General features: G+C 52.9%; 1 protein-coding gene across 9 annotated transcripts in view; it reads right to left on the bottom strand.

Moving 5' to 3' along the window:
- Positions 1-438: 438 nt before the first annotated feature.
- The window catches only part of ATP6V1C2 (ATPase H+ transporting V1 subunit C2), a 60,153-nt gene continuing 34,138 nt past the window's right edge, over positions 439-26,453 (bottom strand). For 2 of the 9 annotated variants that reach the window (XM_070379109.1, XM_070379110.1), the window contains 10 exons: positions 20,708-20,802; positions 14,913-15,004; positions 12,581-12,679; positions 11,936-12,004; positions 9,662-9,754; positions 9,452-9,545; positions 6,838-6,975; positions 5,918-6,015; positions 963-1,095; positions 439-710 (listed from right to left, as the gene is read on the bottom strand). In XM_070379109.1, coding sequence (XP_070235210.1) covers positions 621-710; positions 963-1,095; positions 5,918-6,015; positions 6,838-6,975; positions 9,452-9,545; positions 9,662-9,754; positions 11,936-12,004; positions 12,581-12,679; positions 14,913-15,004; positions 20,708-20,802 — 1,001 coding nt within the window. In that variant the 3' untranslated portion in view covers positions 439-620. The other 7 variants (XM_070379111.1, XM_070379113.1, XM_070379106.1 and 4 more) reach the window with 5 other exon arrangements.

The following is a 26,453-nucleotide window of genomic DNA, read 5'->3' as shown; positions in this document are numbered from 1 at the left end:
TGTACATTAATATTGTGAAGGGACAACCTTGACATCTGTCCTCCCTATAACCTGCGGCTCACGTGACACCGTCTGGATGCCTGCTGCCACACAGGTCTTACCTGTGACCCACAAGGCCAGGTTCCAGCTGTAAATGTGAAATGTAAAGCGAGTTTATACAGAAGGATGAAAAACAGTGTGGATCGTCAAGTGGGAACTGCCCTCCAGGCCCAGTCTTTTGTGTCTGGGCCTCACCAGCAACTACTAGGGGAGAGAGCTGGGTATACACTTAGCCCAGGGTTTTTGATATGTTGTTATTAAACCCTCACAGCATGTCCTGTTAAGACATGAAGTACAGCAGCAGGCTACCAATTGATAGATAGTCCCCATTCATGTGAGACATTCAGAAAACGGAACTTTTGAAATACGTTAGAATATAAGTGAAGAGACAATTCAAAGGACTGAGAACATTTCTTTACTGTAACTTATAAAAAATAAATACAACTGTCTCTAATCTTTGTGAGCAATTTCTCTAAAAATCTAAAATCTGTAGGATACTTAAATTGTTCTCGGGCTAGAGGAAAGAAGTGTCTGTAGTAGTTCACAGGGATACTGAAGTTTAGCGGTACCAGCTCATCTTTCTAGTCGAGAAGACTAAGGTCGATGTGGAAGTAGACGTAAGGAAAGTAGTCTTGGTTGCTGAGTTGGAGTCCAGGGATCTCCACGGATGCCTGCAAAAGATGTCACGTTAGTGCATAAGCTCATCTCGTTTTGTTTCCGTGTGAGGAAAGCTCTCTAGGCATTGGCCCCAATTTCTGCCTGCCACAGTCCACCCCAACTCAACGCAGTCTCTTGTTAACCTTTCACATTTGTGAAGTGTAGATTTTTCTAATAGTCTGGCAGGTACCGTTTTGGGGGAATAGCTCCATGTGGAGAGGCTGACCTTACTGTAAAAGGCAGCTTTCTCTGGATGATATACCTACATCCAATATACTTGCAGCTGCAACTTCATCCAGATGCCTGAAGACGGAGTTCAGAACCTGTCGTAAACGTTTGGTGCATGACTTCTTATGAGGCTGGAGGAGAACCGCTTGGAAGTTCACTGGCAGTCCATACCTGTTGAGGCAGAGCAAGTGTGTAACGAGTTACTGCCAGTATGGGTAAAATGAACCTGACAGTAAATCCTAGTAAGAGTGAAACATCAGCCCACACAGCTTAGGAGAAGAAAACTCAGTTGAGCAGAATGTCAAGGGTCAGGAGTGAGGCTAAATATTAGATCTTTCTGCATAGAAAAATCTCTACAACATGCTCAACAGCTTCTGATGGTGACAGTCTTTGACTAAGAGCCAAGGGGTCCCTTGGGTATGTGTGATTGTCAGGTGGTAAGGGCTCAAGTTGAGGCCGTCCAAAAAATACTTTGACTCCAAAGCCTTTGTCTAAAATGCAACTTAGTGGCTTTACTTTTCTCCACTGAAAGACCAGCACACACAGATCTGGTTTATCAAGATTGTTCATTCCTTTTGCCGAGTTTTGGATGGACAGGATTTTAAATGGACTGTGGATGCCAGTGTACATGTAAAAACCACTTGCTGGCAGCTTTTCCTATTGTGTTATCTCAACAACGTATTTACACTGAGACTTCCCTGCTGGCCCAGTGGATAAGAATCCGCCTGTCAATGCAGGATACACGGATTCCATCCCTGGTCCAGGAACATCCCACCTGCCACAGAGCAGCCAAGGGGCTGTGCGCCACAACTACTGAAGCCCGTGGGTCTAGAGCCCGTGCTCGGCAACTAGAGAGTAGCCCCTGCTCTCTACCATTACAGCAAGCCCGCGCACAGCAATGGAGACCCAGTGCAAACAAAAATGTTTACACCGAGTACTATATTAAGTAAATGTGCATCAAGTTCCTCTGTCCATGGGATTTTCCAGGCAAGAGTGCTGGAGTGGATTGCTGTTTCCTTCTCCAGGGGATCTTCCCGACCCAGGAATCAAACCCGGGTCTCCCGCATTGCAGGCAGATGCTTTACTGTCTGAGCCACCAGGGAAGCCCATATATTAAGTAAATGTGCATTTTGTAATGGGTCAGTGTTTTAAAATATATATATATATATATATACTACCAGTGCGCAAATGCTTGGATATTCAATACTTATCCATGCTTCACGCCCGAGTCAGGCATGTGAAAGCTGGCCTTGAGATGCCCTTTTATTGCCTAACCTGTTAGTATTCGTTTTTATTTCACAATCAAGGCTCATAAACTAGCCCCTGACTTTCCTGGTCCTCATTTCTGGCTGTTAATGGTGCAAAGCGTTCACTCAAGTCCTGAGGTCTCCTAGTGGGTCTATAGAAAAGTAAAATGAAAGGGCCATTTGTAATTGCCTCACTGTAACCAAGCAAGGCCTTAGGACACTGAGCGAGCGGGGCCCCACCAGAGCCAAGAGGAGGAGGGCCACAGGGGCCGCTGATGCTGGCGGGGAACAGCAGGAGCCCCTGGGCTCGATGGGGTGAGAGGATGGCCCAGCAGACACCCTCATTCCTTCTCTTGTCGTCCAAGCTCCGGCTACCCAGAGGACAACGAGTAGAAGGTCGTAGTGCTTCCTGGAGAGTCCCTGTCGCTTGAGTGAGTAGTGGCTCTCACCCTGCCTTCCCTCCCGAACGTCCCACCCCACTCCCATGCCCTGGGTAGAGACCCCACCGCACACCCACGACCTCACCAGCACAGCTGACCCTGCCCACTGCAGGGAAGTCAAAGCACCAGACTTCAGACTTCTCAAAAGGTGACAGTCACTGATGCAGAGCCCAGGGCACATGTGTGTCTGGAGACAGCATTCCAGCTCACAGATGCAGTAGCCAGATCATCACTCTGCCACCCTCCGACTGGGCACCCCACCACGTTCATCGCCAGATTGCTCTGGGAGGCTGTTTACCTTTCCCCTGAACCAAGAGGCCATCTGCTGAGCTCTGCTCCCCTGACCAGCTGTGAGCTCCTTGTTCACGGTGCTACCCCTGTGTCTGGTGAGTAACAGACACCCCCAGCTAGACACTGGCTACAGGAATGCTCTTTGCCCCTCGCCCAGCCTCCACGCTCTGTACCCCTTCCTTATCCCACCCTCCTTTTGGTTTCAGGGCTTCCATATTTTCCCTAGACCCTTCCAGTCCTCTCCCTGCTAGCTGTCCCTCCTGGTCAGTTCGAACACCTACTCCATCCTGCTCAGAACAGGCCTTCCAGGTCAGCTCTCCCTCTCCTTTCTCCTCCAGCCGCCACCAGGCTGCCCACTTCTGGACCACTCAGTACAGGAGCCTCCGTCCCCTCGAGGCCCCCTAATGGGGGCCCTCCACCTGCGCCCTCTGTACTAAGAAGGTCGCAGTCACTACCCCTGCCTGCTCACATGCCACCATCGTGCCCTTTTTAAAAATTCCCCCAGCTCTCATCCCACCTATGAGAGCATCCAGGGTCCTACGTCACCAGAGCATCCTTCAGTTACTAGTTGCTCACGCCCAGTGGTCCCATTCCAGAAACACGTCAAGCCTCAACCGTCTGCTTCCTGACTCACCCATCTCTCCCTCCTCCGGCCTCTGACATCCCCATGGGCTTCTCTGCCCCAACTCCTTAGAGGCTGGGCTCCCCTTTGGTGTACCCTCTGAATGACCCTCTGTAGGTGAGCTCATCCAAACACATCAACCGTCATTGGTCATTCCCTAACATCCATTCTCCACCAAGTCCTCTCCCAAGATCCAGACTAATTAATTACCCAGCTACCTTGCTGGCTTCTCCAGTCTCATCACCGTCCCACCACTCACCCAGGGCCCATTTCCATTTTCATCTTGGGTGATTTAAGCGCCTGACAATGAACCAGCACTTCCTCCACTGAGGGTTGGTCCACTTCTCTTTGATGTCATTCAGGCCACAAACGTAGAACACCTCCTCTCTATCCAACTCCAGGCTGGGTGACAGGCAGAGAGGGAAGTCACCCCAGCCCTCCCCTCCAGCTCCCAGAGTAGGGAAAAAGGACAGAACCAACTCTGAGGAAAGACCAAGGACCAATTGAGGGCAATTGAGGGCAAGGCCGAGGGGTCGGAGGAATAAGATAACAGGTGAACTGTAGCCATCTGCTCTAATCAAGTTGCTTTAACATCTGTTTTCTTAGCTCATGCGTGCTCCGTACGATGGAATATGAAAAAGTCATGAAAAAAGATCAAGTATCTCTATGCATAGTGATGAGACTATAAGTAGATGAAAAAAAAAAATTGTAGAACATCAAGTATAAATGACCCAACTTGGAAAAGAAGAGTCTTAAAACCATTAACTGGGTTAATCCATGGGTGGTGGAACTGACAGGAACTTACTTTCCACAGTACCTATTTCTGAACTTGAATTTTTTTTTAACAGTAGTGATGTATTACAACTATTCAGGAGAAATAAAAGTATAGGTTTTAAGAATGTCATACATTTATAGTTTTGAATAGAATTGTTTTTGCATATACTTCCCTTTTACTGAGCTTAAACACAATATTCGGGACCTCTGTGGACCATCTGGACCTCACTCTTGAGCAAAATGGGCCTCCAGTAAGGATGGCAGGCTTTGCTGTACTGAGCCTGAGGACCAATGATTTTCAAGGTGAGCAGGGACAGACTGGGGCCTGTTGATGTCTGGAATACTCTGGGTTATCCTGAGTCTGCCCTTCAGCCCGTTGTCACAATGCTTGCCATGACAGAGGTCTGAGATGTCTGAGAGAGGACGAGGAGCCACGTCAGACCCAGCTTGTGCTTGGACAAAACCACGTTGGCACCCACATGAAGGATGAGCTGGAGGCAGAGGACCAAGGAAGAGCCTTTGGCAACAGCTGGGAAGGAGATGGTGAAAGAGAGAGACAGAGAGAGAGAGCAAGGGTCAAGGCAGGATGGAGGCTTGTCAGGGGTGCTGTGATGTGGAGGGAGGGGGAAGGCCGTAAGGATGAGGGGAGGGAGGCGTCCAAGGGGGCCCTGAAGTTTGGGGAGGAACCTGAGGCCATTGGCAGATACGAGGATCAGGAGGAAAGGACTGGGAGGGAAGATGAGCCAGGAGTCCAGGGGAAGCCTCTGGGAAAATGAATAGCAGGGGGCACCCAGGAAGCCTGGGCAAGGAAAAGAGAGCGGGGCACTCCACCAGGCAGGTGTGGGATGGGGTCCTGAGGACGCCTTTGGTGTGCACACGGAAGGGGCCCAGCAAGACCACCCAGAGGGGCCAAGGGGCCACTGGACCTGCAGGCCTGAGCAAACCAAGCTTTGGGAATGGGGGTGCAGTCAGCTACATGCAGTGCTGCCAAGACCCCCCCCACACACACCAATAGTTCAGGACACAGATGTTCAAATGGGCTTCCGGAAAAGTTTCCTGCTTGACTCCATTTTTGTAAACATTTTATAAAAATCATGCATATCTGCAAATTTAAAAAAACAAACTCAGAAAGCCTGAAGGATGCTAGGAACACCAGTGAGTTAGCAGTGTTTCCTCTTGGTGTTAAAGTTACAGGTGATTTTTCTTCATTCTTTGTGCTTACCTGTAGTTGCCAAGTTTTCCACAAAAGAGTGAACCTATTTTGCATTTGTTAAAAAAGAGGTAAAGTAAGTTTTGTTGTTGTAGGTTTGTTTGGGTTTTATATTTTGTGCTGCCTTGAGGGCTAGGCCTCAAAACTCAAGGACGGAAACAGTGCTGGTGTTTCCTGCAGGAGCAAGACGCCAGCCTGACAGGAGACTCAGAGCACAGGAGAGCAGGGGCCTCAGGACTGAGGGAAGGTTTATTGGAGTCAGGAATCCCTAAGCTTGTTACCAAGAACCAAGAATTGCAGAAGAGGGTAGGAAGGCCAGGGCTGTCCCAGAGCCTGGCAGGGTGGGGGGGTCCTGGTTGGAAGGAGGGTGGCAGAGCCCAGGTGGCCCCAGAGCATCACGTCTACGCACCTGAGCACAGACTCCACAAACACTCTCAGTGCCTTGAGGTGGATCCAGGCAACAAAGGCTTCGCTGAAGTGGACCTTGAGCCATCGCAGCAGCGGGCCCTGCAGAGGATAGGAGAGCGGTGACCCCTCCCGGCCACTCCACCCGACGCCTGGCCAACAGAGGGACGTGGGTTTTGGCAGAACGAGCCCCAAGCCGAGAAGAAATGCCCAGTGGCCCACAGAAGCAGCAGGTCGGTCGGACAAGGCCCAGGGCCAGGCCTGGTTGTGTGTTCTCCAGGGGCCGCCGGTGCCAGGGTGGTTCGGTGGGCCAGCCCACCTGGCACACGCACGGGGCCACTGCCAACCAAGCTGCAGTAGCTGACCCAGGGCTTTCCGCAGGCAGCTGGCAGACTTCTCTGTCTGACACTGCGCTGCCAACGAGTCCCCCTTCTGCCAGGTCCTGGCATCATCCACCAGCCACCGCTTTCAGGGGTCTCCTCACGGCCCCACTTCACGGGGCCACAGTCCATCAGCCACAGCAGCTATCACTAATGCTGGCATGGCTGTCTTCCACGGATGCCCAAAGAGGTCAGGGGTGGGTCCAGCTGGGGCACCCAGGGAAGACAGCTGAGATGCCCAACCACCACCACCCCCCCGGCCCCAGCCAGGATGTGCCCCATCACCAGCTCCAGCCACCTCCAGCCAGAACCAAGGCACCCTGGCCAGCAAGCACCCATCACTGCTGGGGGAGCGGAGGGCAGCTCCCAAGAGGCCCTGCAGATTAGGAGGAAGCGTGATTCTGGGGGTCCTTGAATTTAAGACCTCGAAAGCCACAGTAGGTAACAGGAAAGGCGAGGATTTGTTTTCTCCCAAAGGTGCCTGCGCGGGCGGGCGAGGATGTGCGAGCCGGGGAACCCCAGGGCTCCCGGGGGGGTTGCTTACCTCACCCTCGCCCTCATTCTCTCTCTCTCTGTCGCTCTGCCCCGCAGCGGGCCTATCGGGGTTCCCTAGCGGGGTTACCTTAACCTTGTGGTCCGGGAAGGTGGATGATCCCTTTTTAAGAGCAACACAGGAAGTTTGCTAAGGGCACAGAAATTATTTATTAATCTTTCAGCAAACAGGCAGCACAAAACAGAAATCATTCTCACGGCTTGAAAAGCACGTGCTTAGCGACTCAGGAATGCCGGCCCACCCTCTGGGAACTTGCGTGCTGGTTGGACTGGAAGGCATGATGATGCCCTTGGCCTGCTGGGAGTGGGATGGGGGGGTGGGTGGCAGAGGGCATTAAAGACCTGGGATTCCACATTTCAGGGGCAGAGTCCACAGCCCCTCCCTCGGCCTAGCCAGGAGCTTTTCCATATTGGCACCATCCAGCTCCACCTGCCAGGCTGTGTGGGCTCCGTCAGGGTGTCTCCCCCAAGGTCAGCCCACAATCGCCTCTTCAGCAATCGGAGTGCACTTAGGCATGTTGCAGGCAGGAAATAGGTCAAGCACCCTTTAACATCTTTCTGTGCAAACGGGCAAAGCCCAGGAAAATCCTGGCCTGTACTCTTAAAGGGGGCTGAAACCCGGGATCCAACCCGGTCCCTCCGGTTAACAAGTTAATGACAGAGACGCAGGACACTGGTCCCACCTCAAAGAAGGCTAAAGGCGGGAAGAGATTCTTAAGCTGGGGTAGGGCTGACCCCAGCTGACCCTGCTCGAGGGCGCACCGCAAGAGCCTCATAAGGAACTAAATGTTTCAGTGTGTCTCCTTTGGGGCTCCGGTTCCCCCTCCAGGGAGGCTGGGCAGGGCTCCCCGGGGCAGCCAGGGCTGCAGAAGTCTACACCACATGAAGAAGCGCCAGTGAGCAACCCGAGGCGGAGGTGCAGGCGTCAGGTTCAGGTGTATCACTATGATCCCCAGGGGGGTCTGTGCCAGCTTGGAGATGTGTGCCAAAGGCCCTGGACACCCGTGAAAGGTGCCACCATCGAGCAACGCCATGGGGGGCCGGGGCCAGGACTGAGGCAAGCGGGGAGAGGCCTCAGCTAAAGAGTGGGCTCGAACGCCCTTGGGTTATTTTGGTTTCGGGTGGGCTGGGGTAAAGGAGGACACCCTTTGGCCTCAGCTCCGGCTGGTGATCATCCTTTCTGCTGATGAGTGTGGTCTGAGACAAGGGGCTTAGGGCTCCAGCTCAGTTCTTAGCCTCAGGAAGGGGCGCCAAGCCCTGGCGCCTCGGCCGGAGCCCAACAGATTATAGATCTAAGAAGTGTGTGTTCCCTTGTGTGCTCGTGCCTTTCTCCTCGAGGGGCGTGTGTGCTAAGTCGCTCCAGTCGTGTCCGACTCTGTGCGACCCTGTGTACAGTAGCCCGCCAGGCTCCTCAGTCCACGAGATTCTCCAGGTAAGAATACTGGAGCAGGTAGCTATGCCCACCTCCAGGGGACAGGGGCTGAAACCCCCCACAGGTACTTCTATGTCATCAGTTTCCGTTTCCTCCTCAAAGAAGGATGGGCTGATCCGGTGGGGATCGGGAGGCCCCATTATGGGGGGCTCTGAGCCTGGTTCTCACTCGGAGGCCATGTGTCTGCAGTCCCTCTGCAAAGGTCACTGACCTGAGAGGTCAGGTGGGACACGCAGAATGCCCAGCCCGAGGCCGGAGGAGGCCCTGGGCAAACACACGGCCCGTGGAAGGCACTCGCACGTCACCCAAACACACACATAGCCTCGTGTTTACACACTGGACCTCCCTCTCCTCCCTCCTCTCGATACTAGAGGCTGAACTGGAAGCTTCTCTGAGAACCCTCCCTGGTGGGGCCAGTGGGGGATGGGGACCTGAAAACATCCCACGGGGCTCAGGCTCACTCCAAGTCCCGAATGTGCCCATTTTACAGAGTCACAGCCGCACCGCTCACACGTCAACAATGAAAACCTGTTTTTCTCCCCCTTGAGCTCAGCTGCCCTCACACAGGAGAAGGTTCTGAGTGGCAGTGGTCGGAAGTTTCTGGGAGAAGCACCCACTCTGCTAAAAGCCTGGGGGAGGTAAGTACAGGTGCTGGTGACTGGTCACGTCCCTCCGGGAGGTCACGCAGGCCAGGCCTTCAGGTGACCGCTGGCTGCACTCTGCAAAGTAGTGGCTGCTCTTGGCACAAGTGCTGTTGCCTGAAGTGCCAACAGCCTCGCCCAACCTCCAGGGGCTGGCGAGGTCCTCTCCCTGGGCTCGTGCTCGCTCGCCTCTCAGAGCCTCACTTTCTCATCCTCAGGACGGAGCCCGGAGTCCCTTCCCGGAGGGCAGGGACTGGCTCGGTGAGATCTGCCGCTGCAGGGCTCACGTGCCACCTCCGGGTTACCGTGCTTGTCACTGTCCCCCAGACCTGCTCCAGCAGCCCCAGGAGGACACGTCCCTGGGGGTATGCACTGGAGGGAGGGGGATGAAGAGCACTGGGGGGTGGGGACTGGGCAGGGCCCTTGTGCTCCAGGCCTGTGGTGCATGGGTGGGAGGTAGGGTGGGGTTGTGGTGGGGTGGGGGCCACCCAGAGCCTTCCTGAGAACCCTCCCGGCCAGTATCATATACTCACATATTGTTGCTTCTTATCCGACAACAATCGGGTCATCTCTTCCCTTTCCCTTTTAATTTCTTTTTCGTCATAGTAAAATTCTCGTACAGTGAACCTTAAAACAAGCAAATGAGCGGCTGTGGCTAAGAAGCTTCCAGGCGGGCCAGAAATCACCCCCTCCAAGGGCAGACGAACCAACCTCTGGGAAAACCCACCAAGGCCGGCCCTTACTTATTCTCTTTGGCTTTGGTTTTGAAATCATCGATCACTTTTCGAAACAGAGTCACGGTGAAGAGGCCGCCCTCCTTGTCCTCAGCGATCAACCTGTTGGAGAGAAAGTCTCGTTCACTGGGTGCACCACCAGGCCGCTGAGCCAGGCGGGAAAGAGTCCGTCGTCTCTCCGGGGGCGGTGGGCTGCTGCCAGGGGGGCCCGGTGGTCCAGGCGCAGCGGCCCTGGAAGGAGCGAGGGCACCGGACGAAGGACACCCTTCCTGCATCCTAACTCTAGGCAGTGTGTTGTGAGCAGCCTAACTCAGACTCCTTTCACTCACCCTCCAGGCTAGGGCTGCAGAGGCCTGTGGGTGATCTGAACACAGCCCCTGGAGGAAAATGCTGGAGACTCGCGCAGATCTGGGCTGGTGGTCCGGACATGAACCAGCCAAGACCCAGCTGATCACAGATCTTAATCACCTGGCATGCATAGCAAGTGCCCAGCTCTCGAATGCCACGGTGCAATGAAGCAGGGCAGAGTTCCCATTGGTAAAAACCATCCCACAATGGGCATTTCATGTCCAGTGTCACACTGTTCTAATTAGACACGGCCTCCCTGGTACACCCTGACGTAGGAGTGCTGTGGTCACTGGGACCCGTGTTCTAAGGGCCTTGGCGTCCTGCTGACCACATGACCTGACCAGGGGCCCGGGCAGGGTCTCGGATCACCTTTCCTGCTTCTCCAAGCCACCCATCGGAGCTGACCCAGGATCCAGGAACCTGTCCACAGTCATCTCCAGAGGCTCGCAGGTACCCCCTGACAATGAAGGGCCTGGGGGTTCTAATCTGAGAAGCCAAGCTGCCTCTGGTAGAAGGCTCTCCCTGCATGTGGCCATGGACAGCCAGCCCTGGAGAAAAGTGAACGTTCCGGCCAAACAGGCCAGTTTTGAAGGCAGCTCCTCTGCCAGCCTGCACCCCCTCCACCTCCTGCGGGTACGCTGCCCCCGGCTCACTCCTTCAGCCTCCTCTTGCGACCTCAGGCTGCGACTGTCCTGTTCCCTGCACCCTTCAGTTTAGCTCCTGATTGCTATTGCTTGAGAGCCTGTGACCCAGGGAGAGCCAGCCCTACAGCAGGTGCCAGGCCAGAGGCCTCTGGGCTGGGATGGGAGTGGACAGGGCTGCCCCCACGCTGAGCTCTATGTGCGTCCAAGTGTGTGTGTGTGTGTGTGTGTGTGCGCGCGCACGTGCGCGTGTGTTAATTGCTCAGTCTTATCTGACTCTTTTTGATCCCATGAACTGCAGCCCCCCAGGCTCCTCTGGCCATGGGATTCTCCAGGCAACAATACTGGAATGGGTTGCCATTCCCTTCTCCAGGGGATCTTCCCAATGCAGGGATCGAACCTGGGTCTTCTTCACTGCAGTTGGATTCTTTACCCTCTGAGCCACAAGACTCACTGTCAAATCATTTCAAATGACAAGCTATTTCAGATACAGGGAAAGGTATAGAGAATGACAAATATCCATGTATCCCCCCTTCCCCCATCAAGCTTAAGACATAGAACAATTTTCAAACAATTGAAGACCCACGTGCCCTCCCAACCACATCTTGCGGCCCACCCCCAGGTCATTGCTGTGCTGTTCAGCATTTCTCATCCTCAAATATCCTGTGATCCGTGCACCTGCATCTCTCAAGTCACATACCATCTGGTCTGTCCATTTGGAGATCTTAAATAATAAATGCCTTCATGCTGTGTGTCCCCTTCTACAATTTTCTCTCCACTTCACATCGTACAGTGAGATCTATGCCTGTTCCTGCCTACAGCACTAAATCCTTGGTTTTCCCCACTGGGTGGCACTCATGGGTTGAATATATTCCTCCATCTCTTCTAAGTCACTTTTCCAGCCCTCCCTGGCCGCTCCTGCTCTGACCCCAGCAGGCCACACGCCGAGACTCTTCCTTCCCTACTCATGTTCTGCGGTTATCATGGCCAGGCCCTTGCTTGACCCGCAAGTGGGGAAGAATCTAGCCAGGATAAGCATGCAGAACAGAGTGCTGCTCAGGCCTTGCAAGCGCTGAGGGCCAGAAGGTAGTCAGGATGGGCTTCCTGGAGGAGACGGCAAGGGAGCAGACTTCTGAAAGATGGAGGGAGTCTGGCCTGTGGCTGAGTGTGTGGCCATGAACGAACATGTGTGGAGGGCTGAGGGCCCTTGCATCTCTGGGATATGTTTGGTGGCTGGGTGTCCCAGAGTGCCCATACATGGCCCCCCAAACCCAGGACCTGAGGCCTCACTTACTTGGTTGACCGTGGGACCACCATGTCTGAGAGGGATTCATAGGTTTTTTGCCATTGTACGTAACTCGGCCTGCAAGAGTACAGAATCGTTCAATGATTTTTGAAGAAAAGGCTGTAAGGTGTCCTGAGTGTCTAGGAAATTGCATGCCCTTTTCCCTGAGGGACTGGGGGGAGCAGGGCTGGGGGCCAGACAGCACCCCAAACATCCCCCGAGGCCCTGCCACGGACACTGGAATGCTCACCTCCCTAGGAGGCCCCAGGCAGCAGGGAGGGGCCCGTGGGAAGGACTCAGTGGAGACTCCAGCTGGGAGCTCTAATCCCAGGCCTGTGTGACCTTGGGCAGGCCAGCTGAGCTCTCGGGTTTTAGGACTAGGGAGCAATAGCAGCCCCCAGGCCTGTGTGAGATGCCTCCTCTGTATGGCATCTGACAACGGTGGACGGATGTCTGAGAAACGGCCACTCCTGTCACTATGACCACCACAGCTCTATCAGCTGCTCCTGAAACCAACTCCACAGCTGCCATTTAGGGCCCTGGCATCTGGCCGTGGTGGGCTCTCCCTTCCTCTCCACTGAGCAGGACGATTTCCTTTGTGATCGCCAACCCAGCCCCAAACCCCCAAACCCCCTCTCACTCTGGCCCGCTTACTTGGGGACAATGACCAGCAGTGTGATCAGGTACTCGGAATCCAGCACGAAGTCTTCTTTGCTCACAATGTCGCTCAGGGTCCGAGTGAAGAGGTTTCCCCTGGATTCACGGGGGACAAAGAGGTGGGGTCAGCAGAAAGGCACGTGGAGGCACCCCTGGGCACACCCCTAGGGCCGAGGGGGACAGGAAGGTTTGGGATACTCCCCAGGGAGGGGCGGGGACCCTGGGCCAAGTGTCCCCCGGCTCTGTGTCTGGGCGGCCAGAACTGCAGTGGCTGGCAGGACCCCAGGTGCCATCACCAGTCACCCGAGCTGAATTCAACACTTTGGCTGCCGGCGCTGCCCTGGCACAAGCCACCGGCTGTTAGGGGGGGATCGCTGGTGGCAGGCAGCGTAAGTTACACAAGTGGCAATGCAGTGGCTGGACCAAGAAGCCACCTGGGCTGTGCTGGGCAAACCAGCCCTGATGAGGGCTCCGTTGCACATTACACGCCTTGCTGGTCCAGCAGCCAGGAGACATTCACCTGAAATAGCTTTGCATGTGTGTCCAGCGGAGCCTAGTCTCATTGAGGTCATGGTATTTTCTAGAACAGGGACCAAGGCTATTGTACCAGCAATTGGGCCAAAATTACAGTTCCTGAGATGCTCTGTGGTATCAGTGCATAGTTGTCCAGTTGCTCAGTCGTGTCCAACTGTTTGTGACCCTGTGAACTGAAGCACTCCAGGCTTCCCTATCCTTCACTATCTCTCGGAGTTCGCTCAAACTCATGTCCATCGAGTTGGCAATGCCATCCAACCATCTCATCCTCTGTCGTCCCCTTCTCCTCCTGCCTCCAATCCTTCCAACAAGGTCTTTTCCAGTCAGCCGGCGCTTCGAATGAGGAGGCCAAAGGATTGGAGCTTCAGCTTCAGCTTCAGTCCTTCCAATGAATATTCAGGACTGATCTCCTTTAGGATGGACTGGGTGGATCTCCTTGCAGTCCAAGGGACTCTCAAGAGTCTTCTCCAACATCACAGTTCAAACGCATCAATTCTTCGGTGCTCACCTTTCTTCAGGTCCATCTCTCACATCCATACGTGACTACTTGAAAAACCATAGGTTTGACTACAGGGACCTTTGTTGGCAAAGTGATGTCTCTGCTTTTTAACGTGATGTCTAGGTTGGTCATAGCTTTTCTTCCTAGGAGCAAGCGTCTTCTAATTCCATGGCTACAGTCATCATCCACAGTGATTTTGGAGCCCAAGAAAACGCAGTCTGTCACTGTTGCATCAGTGCACAGGCTGTGATGTTAACTTATACCTAAGCACAGATGCGTCCCAAGGAAAGCGTTCTCAAGCCCTCAGTCAAGGCTGAAGAGCCGTCCTGCAGAGGCTCTCTAGCCTACCCCGCCCCAGAGCTTACACCTCTCTCCTCCCCCTGCCAACCAGCCATCACTGAAAAGGCCTTTAGGGGCCCTCTCCAAAGGCCCCCTGCACGTGCCTTCCTGTCCCGGACTCCTTGTGCTATTAGACCTTATCTGTCTGATTTATACCCGTACCCCTTGTGCAAAGCACACTTTCCATGAATGTTTGTTGAATGAATAATTGTGAGTTCTCCAAGTGCAGAAATGGTACTTAACTCTGCTTTGTACCTTCAGGGCCTAATATTAGGCCTGAGTGGGCTTTCCCAGTGATAAAGAATCCGTCTGCCAATGCAGGATATGCAAGAGTCATGGGTTCAATCCCTGGGTCAGGAAGACCTCCTGGAATACCAAATGGCAACCCACTCCAATATTCTTGCCCGGGAAATCTCATGGACAGAGGAGGCTGATGGGCTACAGTCCATGGGGTCACAAAGAGTCGGACATGACTGAGCCACTGATGGCACACACACATAAGGCCTGAGTGTAGTAGGTACATAATAATAATTGAGCAAGGAATTCCCTGGTGGTTCCAATGGTTAGGACTCTGCACTTTCGCTGTAGTGGCCTGGGTTTAGTCCCTGGTCAGGGAACTAAGATCCCACAAGATGCAAGCTGTGGCCGAAAAAAACCCCCAAAAAACCCATTGCTCGAAAGAATTAACAGAAGAGGGAGGTAGACACCGACCCACTTCACCCTCAGCTCCTTCACTCAGTGTATATGCTCAAAGGATCAACCACTGTGACTGCTGACCTCCCCACCCAGCACACAGCTCATGAACATGCAGGAGTGCCTCTGGCCTTCTCGCTCAGACACGGACAGATACAGACCTTGGCTCAGCCAATGATCTCAAACGCATGGGTATAAGCCCAGCCTGGACCCCAACTCAGCCAGGCCCTGAGGCCGCCAGGAGCCCAGGGCCCGAATACTCACATGGATTTCTTCTCCAGATTTTCTAGGTTTGTCTTCAGAGTGTTGTAGGCAGCTGTTCGGGACTTCAGGTCTATCTCGATCTGTGCCAGTTGCTAGTTGGAAAAGCAAAAGAGAGTTTAAAAAGTTGGTTTAACTTCTCAAAATTGCCGCAAATTGCTCCTGGTGCAGTTAAGGAAAAACTGCACCCTGCCCATTTGCTGGAATGGCTTACATTCTTCTTCCTTCTGCTCTCACAGACTGCCGGTAACCCAGCCCTACAGAGAGCCCCACGTTGCAGACAGGAGGCTTGAGATATAAATGGCTTTTCTAGCATTACTCAGTGAGTGGAGTCTTGTTCTTATTCAAGCCCATCTCAGACTCTCACAACCCTCCAGCCCCCACTCCACAGGCCCTCAGCTCAGTTGCTCAATTGTGTCCGACTCTCTGTGATTCCATGGATTACAGCAAGCCAGGCTTCCCTGTCCATCATCAACTCCTAGAGCTTACTCAAACTCATGTCCATCAAGTTGGTGATGCCATCCAACCATCTCATCCTCTGTCGTCTCCTTTTCCTCCTGCCTTCAATCTTTCCCAGCATCAGGGTCTTTTCTAATGAGTCAGTTCTTTGCATCAGGTAGCCAAAGTATTGGAGTTTCAGCTTCAGCATCAGTCCTTCCAATGAATATTCAGGATTGATTTCCTTTAGGATGGACTGGTTGGATCTCCTTGCAGTCCAAGGGACTCTCAAGAGTCTTCTCCAACACCACAGTTCAAAAGCATCAATTCTTCAGCACTCAGCTTTCTTTAAGGTCCAACTCTCACATCCATACATGTCTACTAGAAAAACCACAGCCTTGATGAGACAGATCTTTGTCGGTAAAGTAACGTCTCTGCTTTTTATTATGCTGTCTAGGTTGGTCATAGCTTTTCTTCCAAGGAGCAAGCGTCTTTTAATTTCATGGCTGCAGTCAATATCTGCAGTGATTGTGGAGCCCAAGAAAATAAAGTCGGTCACTGTTTCCATTACTTCCCCATCTATTTCCCATGAAGTGACGGGACCAGATGGCATGATCTTAGTTTTCTGAATACTGAGTTTTAAGCCAGCTTTTTCACTCTCCTCTTTTACTTTCATCAAGAGATTCTTTACTTCTTCTTTGCCTTCTGCCATAAGGGTGGTGTCATCTGCACATCTGAGGTGATTAATATTTCTCAATCTTGATTCCAGCTTGTCGCATGATGTACTCTGCATATAAGTTAAATAAACAGGGTGACAATATACAGCCTTGATGTACTCCCAGTTTGGGAAAGGAGTTCATCATATACAAATATCCAGAAGTACATCCAGCATATATTTTTATTTCTTCCCTTTTCAAATACAATGGAGAAGGAAATGGCAACCCACTTCAGTATTCTTGACTGGAGAATCTCACGGACAGAGGAGCCTGGTGAGCCTCTGGGGTCCATGGGGTCACACGGAGTCGGACACAACTGAGTGACTAACACACACACACACACACACACACACACAGCATATAAGTTAAATAAGCAGGGTGACAACATACAGCCTTGATGTACTCCTTTCCCAATATGTTGTTCCATGTCCAGTTCCAACCGTTGCTTCTTGACAGGTGTCTCAGGAGGCAGGTCAGGTGGTCTGGTACTCCCATCTCTTGAAGAAGTTTCCACAGTCTGTCGTGATCCACACAGTCAAAGGCTTTGATGTAGTCAATGAAGCACAGGTATATGTTTTTCTGGAACTCTCTTGCTTTTTCCATGATCCAACGGATGTTGGCAATTTAATCTCTGGTTCCTCTGCCTTTTCTAAAACCAGCTTGAACATCTGAAAGTTCTCGGTTCACGTACTGTTGAGGCCTAGCTTGAAGAATTTTGAGCATTACTTTGCCAGCGTGTGAGATGAGTGCAATTGTGCAGTAGTTTGAACATTCTTTGGCTTTGTCTTTCTTAGGGACTGGAATGAAAACGGACATTTTCCAGTCCTGTTGCCACTGCTGAGTTTTCCAAATTTGTTGGCATACTGAGTACAGCACTTTCACAGCATCATCTTTTAGGATTTGAAATAGCTCAGCTGGAATTCTAACACCTCCACTAGCTTTGTTCATAGTGATGCTTCCTAAGGCCCACCTGACTTCACATTCCAGGATGTCTGGCTCTGGGTGAGTGATCACAGCTTCGTGGTTATCTGGGTCATGAAGATCTTCTTTGTACAGTTCTTCTGAGTATTCTTGCCATCTCTTCTTAATATCTTCTGCTTCTTTTAGGTCCATACCATTTCTGTCCTTTATTGAGCCCATCTTTGCATGAAATGTTCCTTGGTATCTCTAATTTTCTTGAAGCGATCTCTAGTCTTTCCCATTCTATTGTTTTCCTCTATCTCTTTGCACTGATCACTGAGGAAGGCTTTCTTATCTCTCCTTGCTATTCTTTGGACCTCTGAATTCAGATGGATATATCTTTCCTTTTCTCCTTTGCCTTTAGCTTCTCTTCTTTTCTAAGCTATTTGTAAGGCCTCCTCAGATAACCATTTTGCCTTTTTGCATTTCTTTTTCTTGGAGATGATTTTAATCACCACCTCCTGTACAGTGTCATGAACCTCCATCCATAGTTCTTCAGCCACTCTATCTATCAGATCTAATCCCTTGAATCTATTTGTCACTTCCACTATATAATTCTAAGATTTTATTTAGGTCATACCTGAATGGTCTAGTGGTTTTCTCTACTTTCTTCAATTTCAGTATGGATTTCAATAAGGAGTTCATGATCTGAACCACAGTCAGCTCCCGGTCTTGTTTTTGCTGACTGTATAGCGCCTCTCCATCTTCAGCCACAAAGAATATAATCAGTCTGATTTCAGTGTTGACCATCTGGTGATGTCCATGCATAGTCATCTTGTGTTGTTGGAAGAGGGTGTTTGCTATGACCAGTGCATTCTCTTGGCAGAACTCTATTAGCCTTTGCCTGCTTCATTCTGTACTCCAAGGCCAAATTTGCCTGTTACTCCAGGTACCTCTTGACTTCCTACTTTTGTACTCCAGTCCCCTATGATGAAAAGGACATCTTTTTTTTCTGTGTTAGTTCTAGAAGGTCTTGTATGCCTTCATAGAACCATTCAACTTCAGCTTCTTCGGCATTGGTGGTTGGGGCATAGACTTGGATTACTGTGATATTGAATGGTTTGCCTTGGAAATGAATAGAGATCATTCTGTTGTTTTTGAGATTGCACCCAAGTACTGATTTTGGACTCTTGTGGACTATGAGGGCTACTCCGTTTCTTCTAAGGGATTCTTGCCCACAGTAGTAGATACAATGGCCATCTGAGTTATATTCACCCATTCCAGTCCATTTCAGTTCACTGATTCCTAAAATGCCAATGCTCACTCTTGCCATCACTTTTGCCACTCCCGTTTGACCACTTCCAAATACCTTGATCCATGGACCTAACATTCCAGATTCCTATGCAATATTGTTCTTTATAGAACTGGACCTTACTTATATCACCAGTCACATCCGTTTCTTCATTCTTGCCTTCTGGAGTTACTTCTCCACTGATCTCCAGTAGCATATTGGGCACCTACCAACCTTTGCCTTTTCATACTATTCATGGGGTTCTCCAGGCAAGAATACTGAAGTGGTTTGCCATTCCCTTCTCCAGTAGACCACGTTTTGTCAGAATTCTCCACCATGACCCATCCATCTTGGGTGGCTCTACATGGCATGGCTCATAGTTTCATTGAGTTAGACATGGCTATGATCTACGTGATCAGTTTGGTTAGTTTTCTGTGATTGTGGTTTTCATTCTTTCTGCCCTCTGATGGAGAAGGATAAGAGGCTTGTGTCCCTCAGGCTCTGTTGGAGGTCAATTCTGTCTGACCCTCGTCCTGGCCCCTCTAAGTACCCGCTGTGGCTGAGCCCTGACCAGTGCCCAGGTTTTCAGGCTCGGCTGTGCCCCAAGTAGCCCCTTCATGCTCTGCACAGAGAAGAAGGCTCTTTCCAGTTTGGAGAGAGATCACCAGTCTGACCACAGGGAGATGTCCCTTGTTCTCGAAGTTTCAGGAGCACATCCGAGTTCCCCTCCTCAATGGGCAGGGAAATGAGACCACCGAGGCCAAGACCCGGTTCCCCGGGTGCCTGGCCTCAGGTGCCTACCTGCTCTGGCTGTATGACCTGGTGTCAGCTGAACCTCTCTGAGCTCAATGCCACGGAGCAGATTACCCAGGAAGACGAGTCCTTTCTCCAGCAGACTGAGCCCCTTGAGGGTGGGTCTGCACCTGGGTCAACTCTGCAATTCTGGACAGAGTGGCTGGCACTTGGCGGTGCTTCAAGAATGTGTCCAGGACCAAATACTCCCAGCCTTGCTCCTTCTGGCCTGGCTGGCATGCACTCCCCACCACTGAAGGCATGTGTGCCAGGCAGAGCCTTGAGACACCATGTACCTCCCTGCATAGGGATGCTTCAGGTGGTGGAGGTACCAGGGGCCAGTGCCCTGAGTGAGTGGACAAGAAGCAGGCTCCCACGAACCACTGTGGACACGCATATGGCGAAGAAAGAAACTTTGCTATTTACTGTAGGCTGGTGAGATCTAGAGGCCCTTTAACAACTTCAGTGTGGCCCAGCCCACAGAGATGGCCGCAGTCATGGGCTGGGTCCCCATCCCTGCTCCTTTTCATTAATGGAGGCAGGTGGGCTCAGCTTTCAGCTGGCAGGAGGGTCGGGGGCCCAGCCCTGCCCGTGTCAGCATGGGGCACCTCCCAGTGGGGAGACCTGCTTGGACACCCAAAAGACACTGGTCACTTTAGAAGGGAGTTTCTCTGACCAGGATATCTCTAGTTAACTGATTTTCATTTCCCACTGGGGAACAGGCCCGAGCCAGTGCCAAGGGCATCACTCCAGTGATCCTGGGGCAGACACAGGGTGAGGAAGCTGATACCACTTTGATACTTTCATTCATGGAGCAGAAGTTGGAGACCACGGCTCACCAAGAAGGCTGAATTGTGGGGCCAGGGCTTCCCGGCTCCCCAGTGTCATCAGGGGTGGCACGCTGGGCAATGCCTTGCAGGAGTTAGGGCTCCTAAGCCCAACGCTGCACTGAAGCTGATAGTTTTTGTTACGTCAACAACCACCCTGGGGGTAGGGGTGTCAGGGAGGGGCTGACTTCTCCATCAGCATCTTTCAAAGGGGGGCGCAGTGAACGGACTCCAGGGTCTGGGCTCAGAACACCAAGGGGCTCAGAGTGCCCCTGGAGGGGAGTGTCCTGTAAGATGAAGCCATCCTGTCGAGTGGTAGGTTTGGAAGAGGTATTCTGGCCTGGAGAATTCCATGGACTGTATAGTCCATGGGGTCGCAAAGAGTCGGACAAACTGAGCGACTTTCACTTTTCACTTTGGAAGAGGTACATACGGTTTCCCTGTGTTGAGATGGGAAAGAATCTGTCTGCAATGCAGGAGACCCAGGTTCGATCCCTGGGTTGGGAAGATCCCCTGGAGAAGGGAATGGCAACCCACTCCAGTATTCTTGCCTAGAGAATCCCATGGACCGAGGAGCCTGGCGGGCAACAGTCCATGGGGTCACAAAGAGTCAAACATGACTGAGCAAGTAACTTTGGAAGAGGTATAGGGGGGCAGGTGGTCATCAACCTGTTTCCAGGGTGCCCTGAACCCCACCCCGCCTTCTGCCTCTGGCATCCTGGAAAGTGCCTCCTTGCTTCATCAGGGTCCAAAGGCCATGTAGATTCACCCCAGTGTCCCCAGACGGTCAGGGTCACAGATGTGCGACCCCCTGAGAGAAGACCCTCCTCGTACCTTTGCCAGAATGTCCACGACGCTCACCAGCGGCTGCTTGGCGGGATACTTGGCCACGTCCCATTCGAAGTGGGTCACAAAGGACGTTAGGTCAACTGCAAGAGACAGACGCATCTCAGCAGACAGTGGGCCTCCCTTCTCTCCTGAGACCCAGGCGCCATGCCCGGGCCAACGTCCCCACTTAAACCAATGAATTAGAGAAACTGAAGGACAGACTCGGGGCTCCCCCCTCTCTGGGAGAGCAGAAGCCGGGCCAGCCACCAGCCAGGCCCGCAGGCAGCTCCCAAGCCCCTCAGAAAAGCCCATCACCCTGGATGCTGTAAGGGTGAGCTCCTGTGCCCAGACTCAAACCCAGACAGCTGCCCCAGAGCTCTGCATGAGAGGCCCTGCCTTTGCAGCAGGTGGACCCTGAGTTAGGAGAAACTCAGACACTGGGAGAATTCCCCGCCCTTTCCAGTAGGTTCGGACATGCCCTGCCATGAGTTATTGGCTAGAAGTACCCCAAAGGCATGCCAGAGAGCCCCAAGCCACCCTCTGCAAACCACACAGCCTGTCACAGGTGCCAGCTGCCCAGCAGACAAGCAATCTTCCTGCCTCCCACACCCAGCATTAGACAGGCCAGCGCCATGCACGTCTGCTTTAACGAAGGCATTTTCAACATTAGCAAAATACTAGTGTTTGCGTATGTGGTTTTCGCCACTTGGCACAGATGTGCTTTTGTCAGGGTATCTCCTTTGTATAAAGTCTATAGTGAGAAGAACAAATCCGTGTCTTTTCAACGTTTCCTTTTTTCCCTCACTTCCTTCAAAAGCAAACTAAACCTCGCATCCCCAGGGTGTTTGCGATTGTCTCTAATGAGCTGAGGGCAGAGGAAGAGGCTTGGAGGTCAGTGCTGGGGGCGGTGGGGCACAGAAACATGTTAGTAACCATCCTGTTTGCACCTCAGTCTCCCTACCTGAGCAGTGGGAGCACTAGGGGAAGTCTCTCGAGGGCCCACTCTCCTTAGGGGAGGGCCCGCACTCCTCTAAGGTGCTACCTGGGGGCCAACTGCAGGTTACACCCCAGTCAGTCACCCCTTCCGTGTATGGCATGCTAAGAGGGCCCCCGAATTCCTCGAAGCCAGCAAGAAGGGCCTGGATTCTCACCCCAGGTTAAGTGGACGCAAGCCTTTCCCAGCCTACCCTCACACAGATGGAAAGGGACTGGCCACCATCCCTCGACATTCAGGCACCATGACCGAAGGCAGCTCGCTACCATGCCAGGGTTGGCAGGTCATAGCCTGCTCGCCCTCAGTCTCCTGGGGACTCTGGTCTAACCTGATACCCCAGTGAGATGCGTGATGCGAGGAGGGCAGGACTGCAGGAGGAGGGGAGCCAGCACCTGCCTCCTGCCCTGGGGGCTAGGGGGCTCGGAAGGCTTTGAGGAGACCCTGTATTCACATGGGTCCTGAGGGGGCCAAGAGTTTGCCATGTGGCCAGTGAAGGAGGGGGCTGGGTGTTGACCAGGTGGACTGGCCAACATCACTTTCTGGGCACGGGGAATCCCTGGGTCAAGCTGATGGGTCAGGGGTATGGACGGGCTGGGGCTGTGGACGGAGTGGGGTCAAGTCTCGTCTACACCTTCTCCTGTGGCAATCAAGACTCCGGGCCCGTTTACTGAGCCCCTCATGTATGCCGGGAGTTGGACACGCATCCCTCCGACTCCAACAGCAGAGCTGAAAGCTCAGCAAAGCAGGTCCAGACACAAGCCTCCAGGGGCTACGTAGCCAGGCGAGCACACCTGTGTCCTGAGCAGTCATCTCAGGTTTGCAATAGAGAAGGAAAAGCTTGGGGGCCCAAGCCCTGCGGGTGGAGGCAGGAGGTCAGCTTAACAGGATGCAGGGATAGTGACCCCAGGGCAAAATGGAGCCTGGGGGGACACTTGGGTTTCCAGGTTGCATGGGGGCATGAAAGAAGGGGACATTCACTCAGGCAGGCAGCCAGGAGGTGGCAGCCTGGGCCAGAGCAGAGGCGAGAGGAGACGGGCTCAGCTCGAGATGAGCCTGAGTCGGACAGCTGGGGTTGACGAGTCACCACGGAGCAGATGGAAATGAAGTGGGTCTTGGGGGAGGGAAGAGGTCTGAGAGCAGAGCTGTTAGATGGGCTTTAACATAAGGATGGCTTCCCTGGTGGCTCAGATGGTAAAAACGTCTGCCTACAATGTGGGAGACCCGGATTCAATCCCTGGGTCAGGAAGATCCCCTGGAGAAGGAAATGGCAACCCACTCCAGTACTCCTGCTTTGAAAATCCCATGGACAGAGAAGCCTGTTAGGCTACCAGTCCTTGGGAGTCACAAAGAGTCAGTCGGACACGACTGAGCGACTTCACTAACTCACTCAACATAAGGATGACGATGCTGGTGACGACCTTCACAGCCAGCTGACCCTGGTTGGTGCTTCACCCTGGCCTGGATGCATGAAATATTGGATTGGCCAGAAAGCTCATTTGAGTTTTTCCATAAGAGGATACCAAAACGCTTGAACGAACTTTTTGGCCAACCCGATATTTCAGTTAATTTACTTTTCAACCCTGTTGGGTCTTATCATCATCTCCAGCTTAGAGATAAGGAAACTTTGGCACAGAGTAAGTCATGTAACCCCCACCAGAAAAGGAGATGAGGAACGTGGAGCTGGGGGTGGGGGGTGCTCCTTCTCTGCCCCACCCTTGGGCCGGTGAGGCAGTGGCGGAGGCAGTGAGGGTTGGGGGGACACAGGGAAGTTGTCATGGGTTGGTGCCTTCCTGAGAACCACACACTGATACATCTGGTCTCAGGACTTAGAGAGGTCCTTCAGATTCCAAGGGCTCCCCTTGTGGCTCAGCTGGTAAAGAATCCTCCTGCAATGCAGGAGACCTGGGTTCGATTCCTGGGTTGGGAAGATCCTCTGGAGAAGGGAAAGGCTACCCACTGCAGTACTGTGGCCTGGAGAATTCCAGGGACTGTATAGTCCATGGGGTCGCAGGACACGACTGAGCGACTTTCACTTTCAGATTCCAATGGTGTTGCAATTGCCGAGGGTACCCCGCAGGCACCAAAGGCAAGGTCCTGACCCAGCGAACTAAGTGCCCTTAGAAGGAGGCACCAGAGAGCCGCCCCCACCCCGCCCCGTCCTGTGTGTGTGTGCTCCCACCAAGGAAGGGACGTGTGAGCACACAGCGGAGGAGGCAGGTTCTCACCAGGAGCCAACCCTGCCATCCCCCTGACCCTGAATTTCCAGCCTCCAGAGATAAATGTCCATGGTTTAAGCTCCAGTCTGGGTATTTTGATATGGTAGCCTGAGTTGACTCATACAGGATTTTGGTACTAATTTGATATTAATATGGATTGGGGGACTGCCACACTAGGGCAGGGAGGTGACTTTGCAGGGAGGATCCAGGCCTGTGAGGAGCTGAATTAAGGTCTGGAGGATGGCAGGGGCATGGTCAGTGGCAGAACCGAAGGTCACAAAGGACTTGTCCTGTGTCAGTGGTCACCCTTGATGCTGCTACTGAACCCTACTGTGGGCCAGGCACTGGACAGGCATGACCGTCACACAGCTCCCATGTTGGTCGCTCGCTGCCTGGTGGGAGCCACCAACACCTCCCCGCCACAACAGACCAGGGAACATCCCCCTAGGCTGATGCCAGGCAGATGTGTGCTCTGGCGATCCCCACCACTGCCCCCTCCAGACCCCGTGGGCACACCACACCACCCAAGCCAAGCCACCCCCAGCCCCTCACTCTCCCTCTCATGGCTGCCCTTGTCCTAAACATCAGGATGGAGACCAAGTCCTGAAAGCCTGCCCAACGCTCCCTTCCCTTGCCAGCCAGAGCCTGTGGACGCTGGCCAACTCCTTCTCACTAATGACGCTACACAACCATGGTTGATTCCCCTGCTCTTTCAGGCTCCTTGAGGGCAGTTGACTATCTCTGTGTCCCCAGAGCTCTGTGACAGTGTCCAGCAAGCAGCAAGTGCTTCATACGAGAACTTCCTAATAACCCTGATTACTGTCCTAACACTAGCCAGGTTGCTTAGAAGAGGTACCTTTTAGACAAGCTCTTGTCTCCATGCATTTTTTACTAACTCCGGGCTTTCCAGCATTCAGCCCAAAGAGAATGAATGCATCCTCCTGTCCACTAGAATGCCTATAATTCCTCTACAACTTAGCCCCTCTCCTTGTGAAGGCTCCCAAGCCCTTGGTTTCCATGACAGCACATGAGGCGCTGCGGGTCTGATCCCCGGACTGCGAGCTCCTGGAGGGCGATCATCTCTGGATGCCTAGAACCCAGCACAGCGCCTGGTGCTCAATGGCCAAGTGTGAGTATCTGATGGAGGAGGGAAGATAAGGAGACGGTGACGAGCTCCCTGCAGAAGGCTCCAGAGACCTCTGGGTTGTGACTGTGACTTCCTCCTCCGACGTCGCCTCTCCCCAGTTGGGAGCACCAGTTCCAGACACTGCACCTTGCCCAGATCACGTAGACGAGGACCTTACCCCTCGCACATTGCCTTTGGTGAGAGTGTGGTCCGAGGACGGTTCTCAGCCTTAGAAAGTGGCAGCCCTGGATCCTCTGGGTGCTCCCAAACCACAGCCTCCTCTCTGCCTGCTTGTAATGACAGGCTCCCCTCCCCTCCTGTCCCCTGGCTGAAATCCCAGAAGCCTGGGCTCCAGGAAGCAGTGCGTGCTTGGATCGAAGGCCTGTGAGGTCAGACCATGACCCAGGCGGGCTCACTTTGAATCAAAACACTCAAAACACACAGATGGCTGCCCTTGAGCAAGTGATGTCATCCAAGAACCTAAACAAAGCCTTCCCGGCAGCAGAGGAACAAAGGACCGGTGACCACACTGACAGAGGCCAGACAGCCAGACGGACTGTCAGGTGGTTCCGACCCTGAGCCTTCCAGGGCCCCGGCCAGACCAGGGCATGTTTGCTCAGCTCTGCTGCAATCACACACGCCTGTGTCCTTCCCGCTTCAAGCGCAGCAAGAAGCAAAGAACAGATGGAAACAAAAGGTGCCCAGGCCGAGAACCGTAAAGGGATTAAGTCCATAGAGGCAAGAAAACTAAGACCCAGGAAGGTGACTTGCCAAGGTCGCAAAGGGCCAAGGCTGACCGCTCCAAGGCCGGGGCTCCTGGCCCTCCAGGAAACATAGCCCAGAAGACCTGGGGGGTAACCTCAGAGAGATCAGATTAAAATCTCACCTGCTGGAGAAACCCTGAGCTCCTGCAGTTAATTCTATCACTAGCTCTCTGGGTGCTCTCTAGAAGAAAAATAGTTCCTCGTCCATCCGAATAATATCAAGAAAGTTGAAAGTGTTAGTCACTCAGTCGTGTCTGATTCTTTGCCACCCCATGGACTGTAGCCCACCAGGCTCCTCTATCCGTGGGATTCTCCAGGCAAGTGGGTTGACATTCCCTTTTCCAGGCGATCTTTCTGACCCAGGGCTCCACCCTGGGTCTCCTGCATTGCAGGCAGACTATCAGGAGAGCCTGAGCCAAACTGTCTCAAAGGTGTCTTGACTGCAGTACTTTTCAGAGACTTTCCTATGCTGCTGTGCGTGATGAATGTTCAAGAGCGGGCCATGAACGCTACCCGAGGGTCCTTGACTTTTGTTTGCACAGGGCTGGGTACCAGACCAGCTTTGGAAAATCATGGGGACCTGACTCCCAGGAGGCCTAGAGATAACGAAATAGATGGAAACAAATAAGGCTGGATTCTCTCCTCCTGAGAG

This window comes from Bos mutus, chromosome 11, assembly GCF_027580195.1.
Source record: "Bos mutus isolate GX-2022 chromosome 11, NWIPB_WYAK_1.1, whole genome shotgun sequence".
Taxonomy (NCBI): Eukaryota; Metazoa; Chordata; class Mammalia; order Artiodactyla; family Bovidae; genus Bos; species Bos mutus.
The sequence above is the reverse complement of the archived record's forward strand: the minus strand, read 5'-3'. Positions and strand labels throughout refer to the sequence as shown.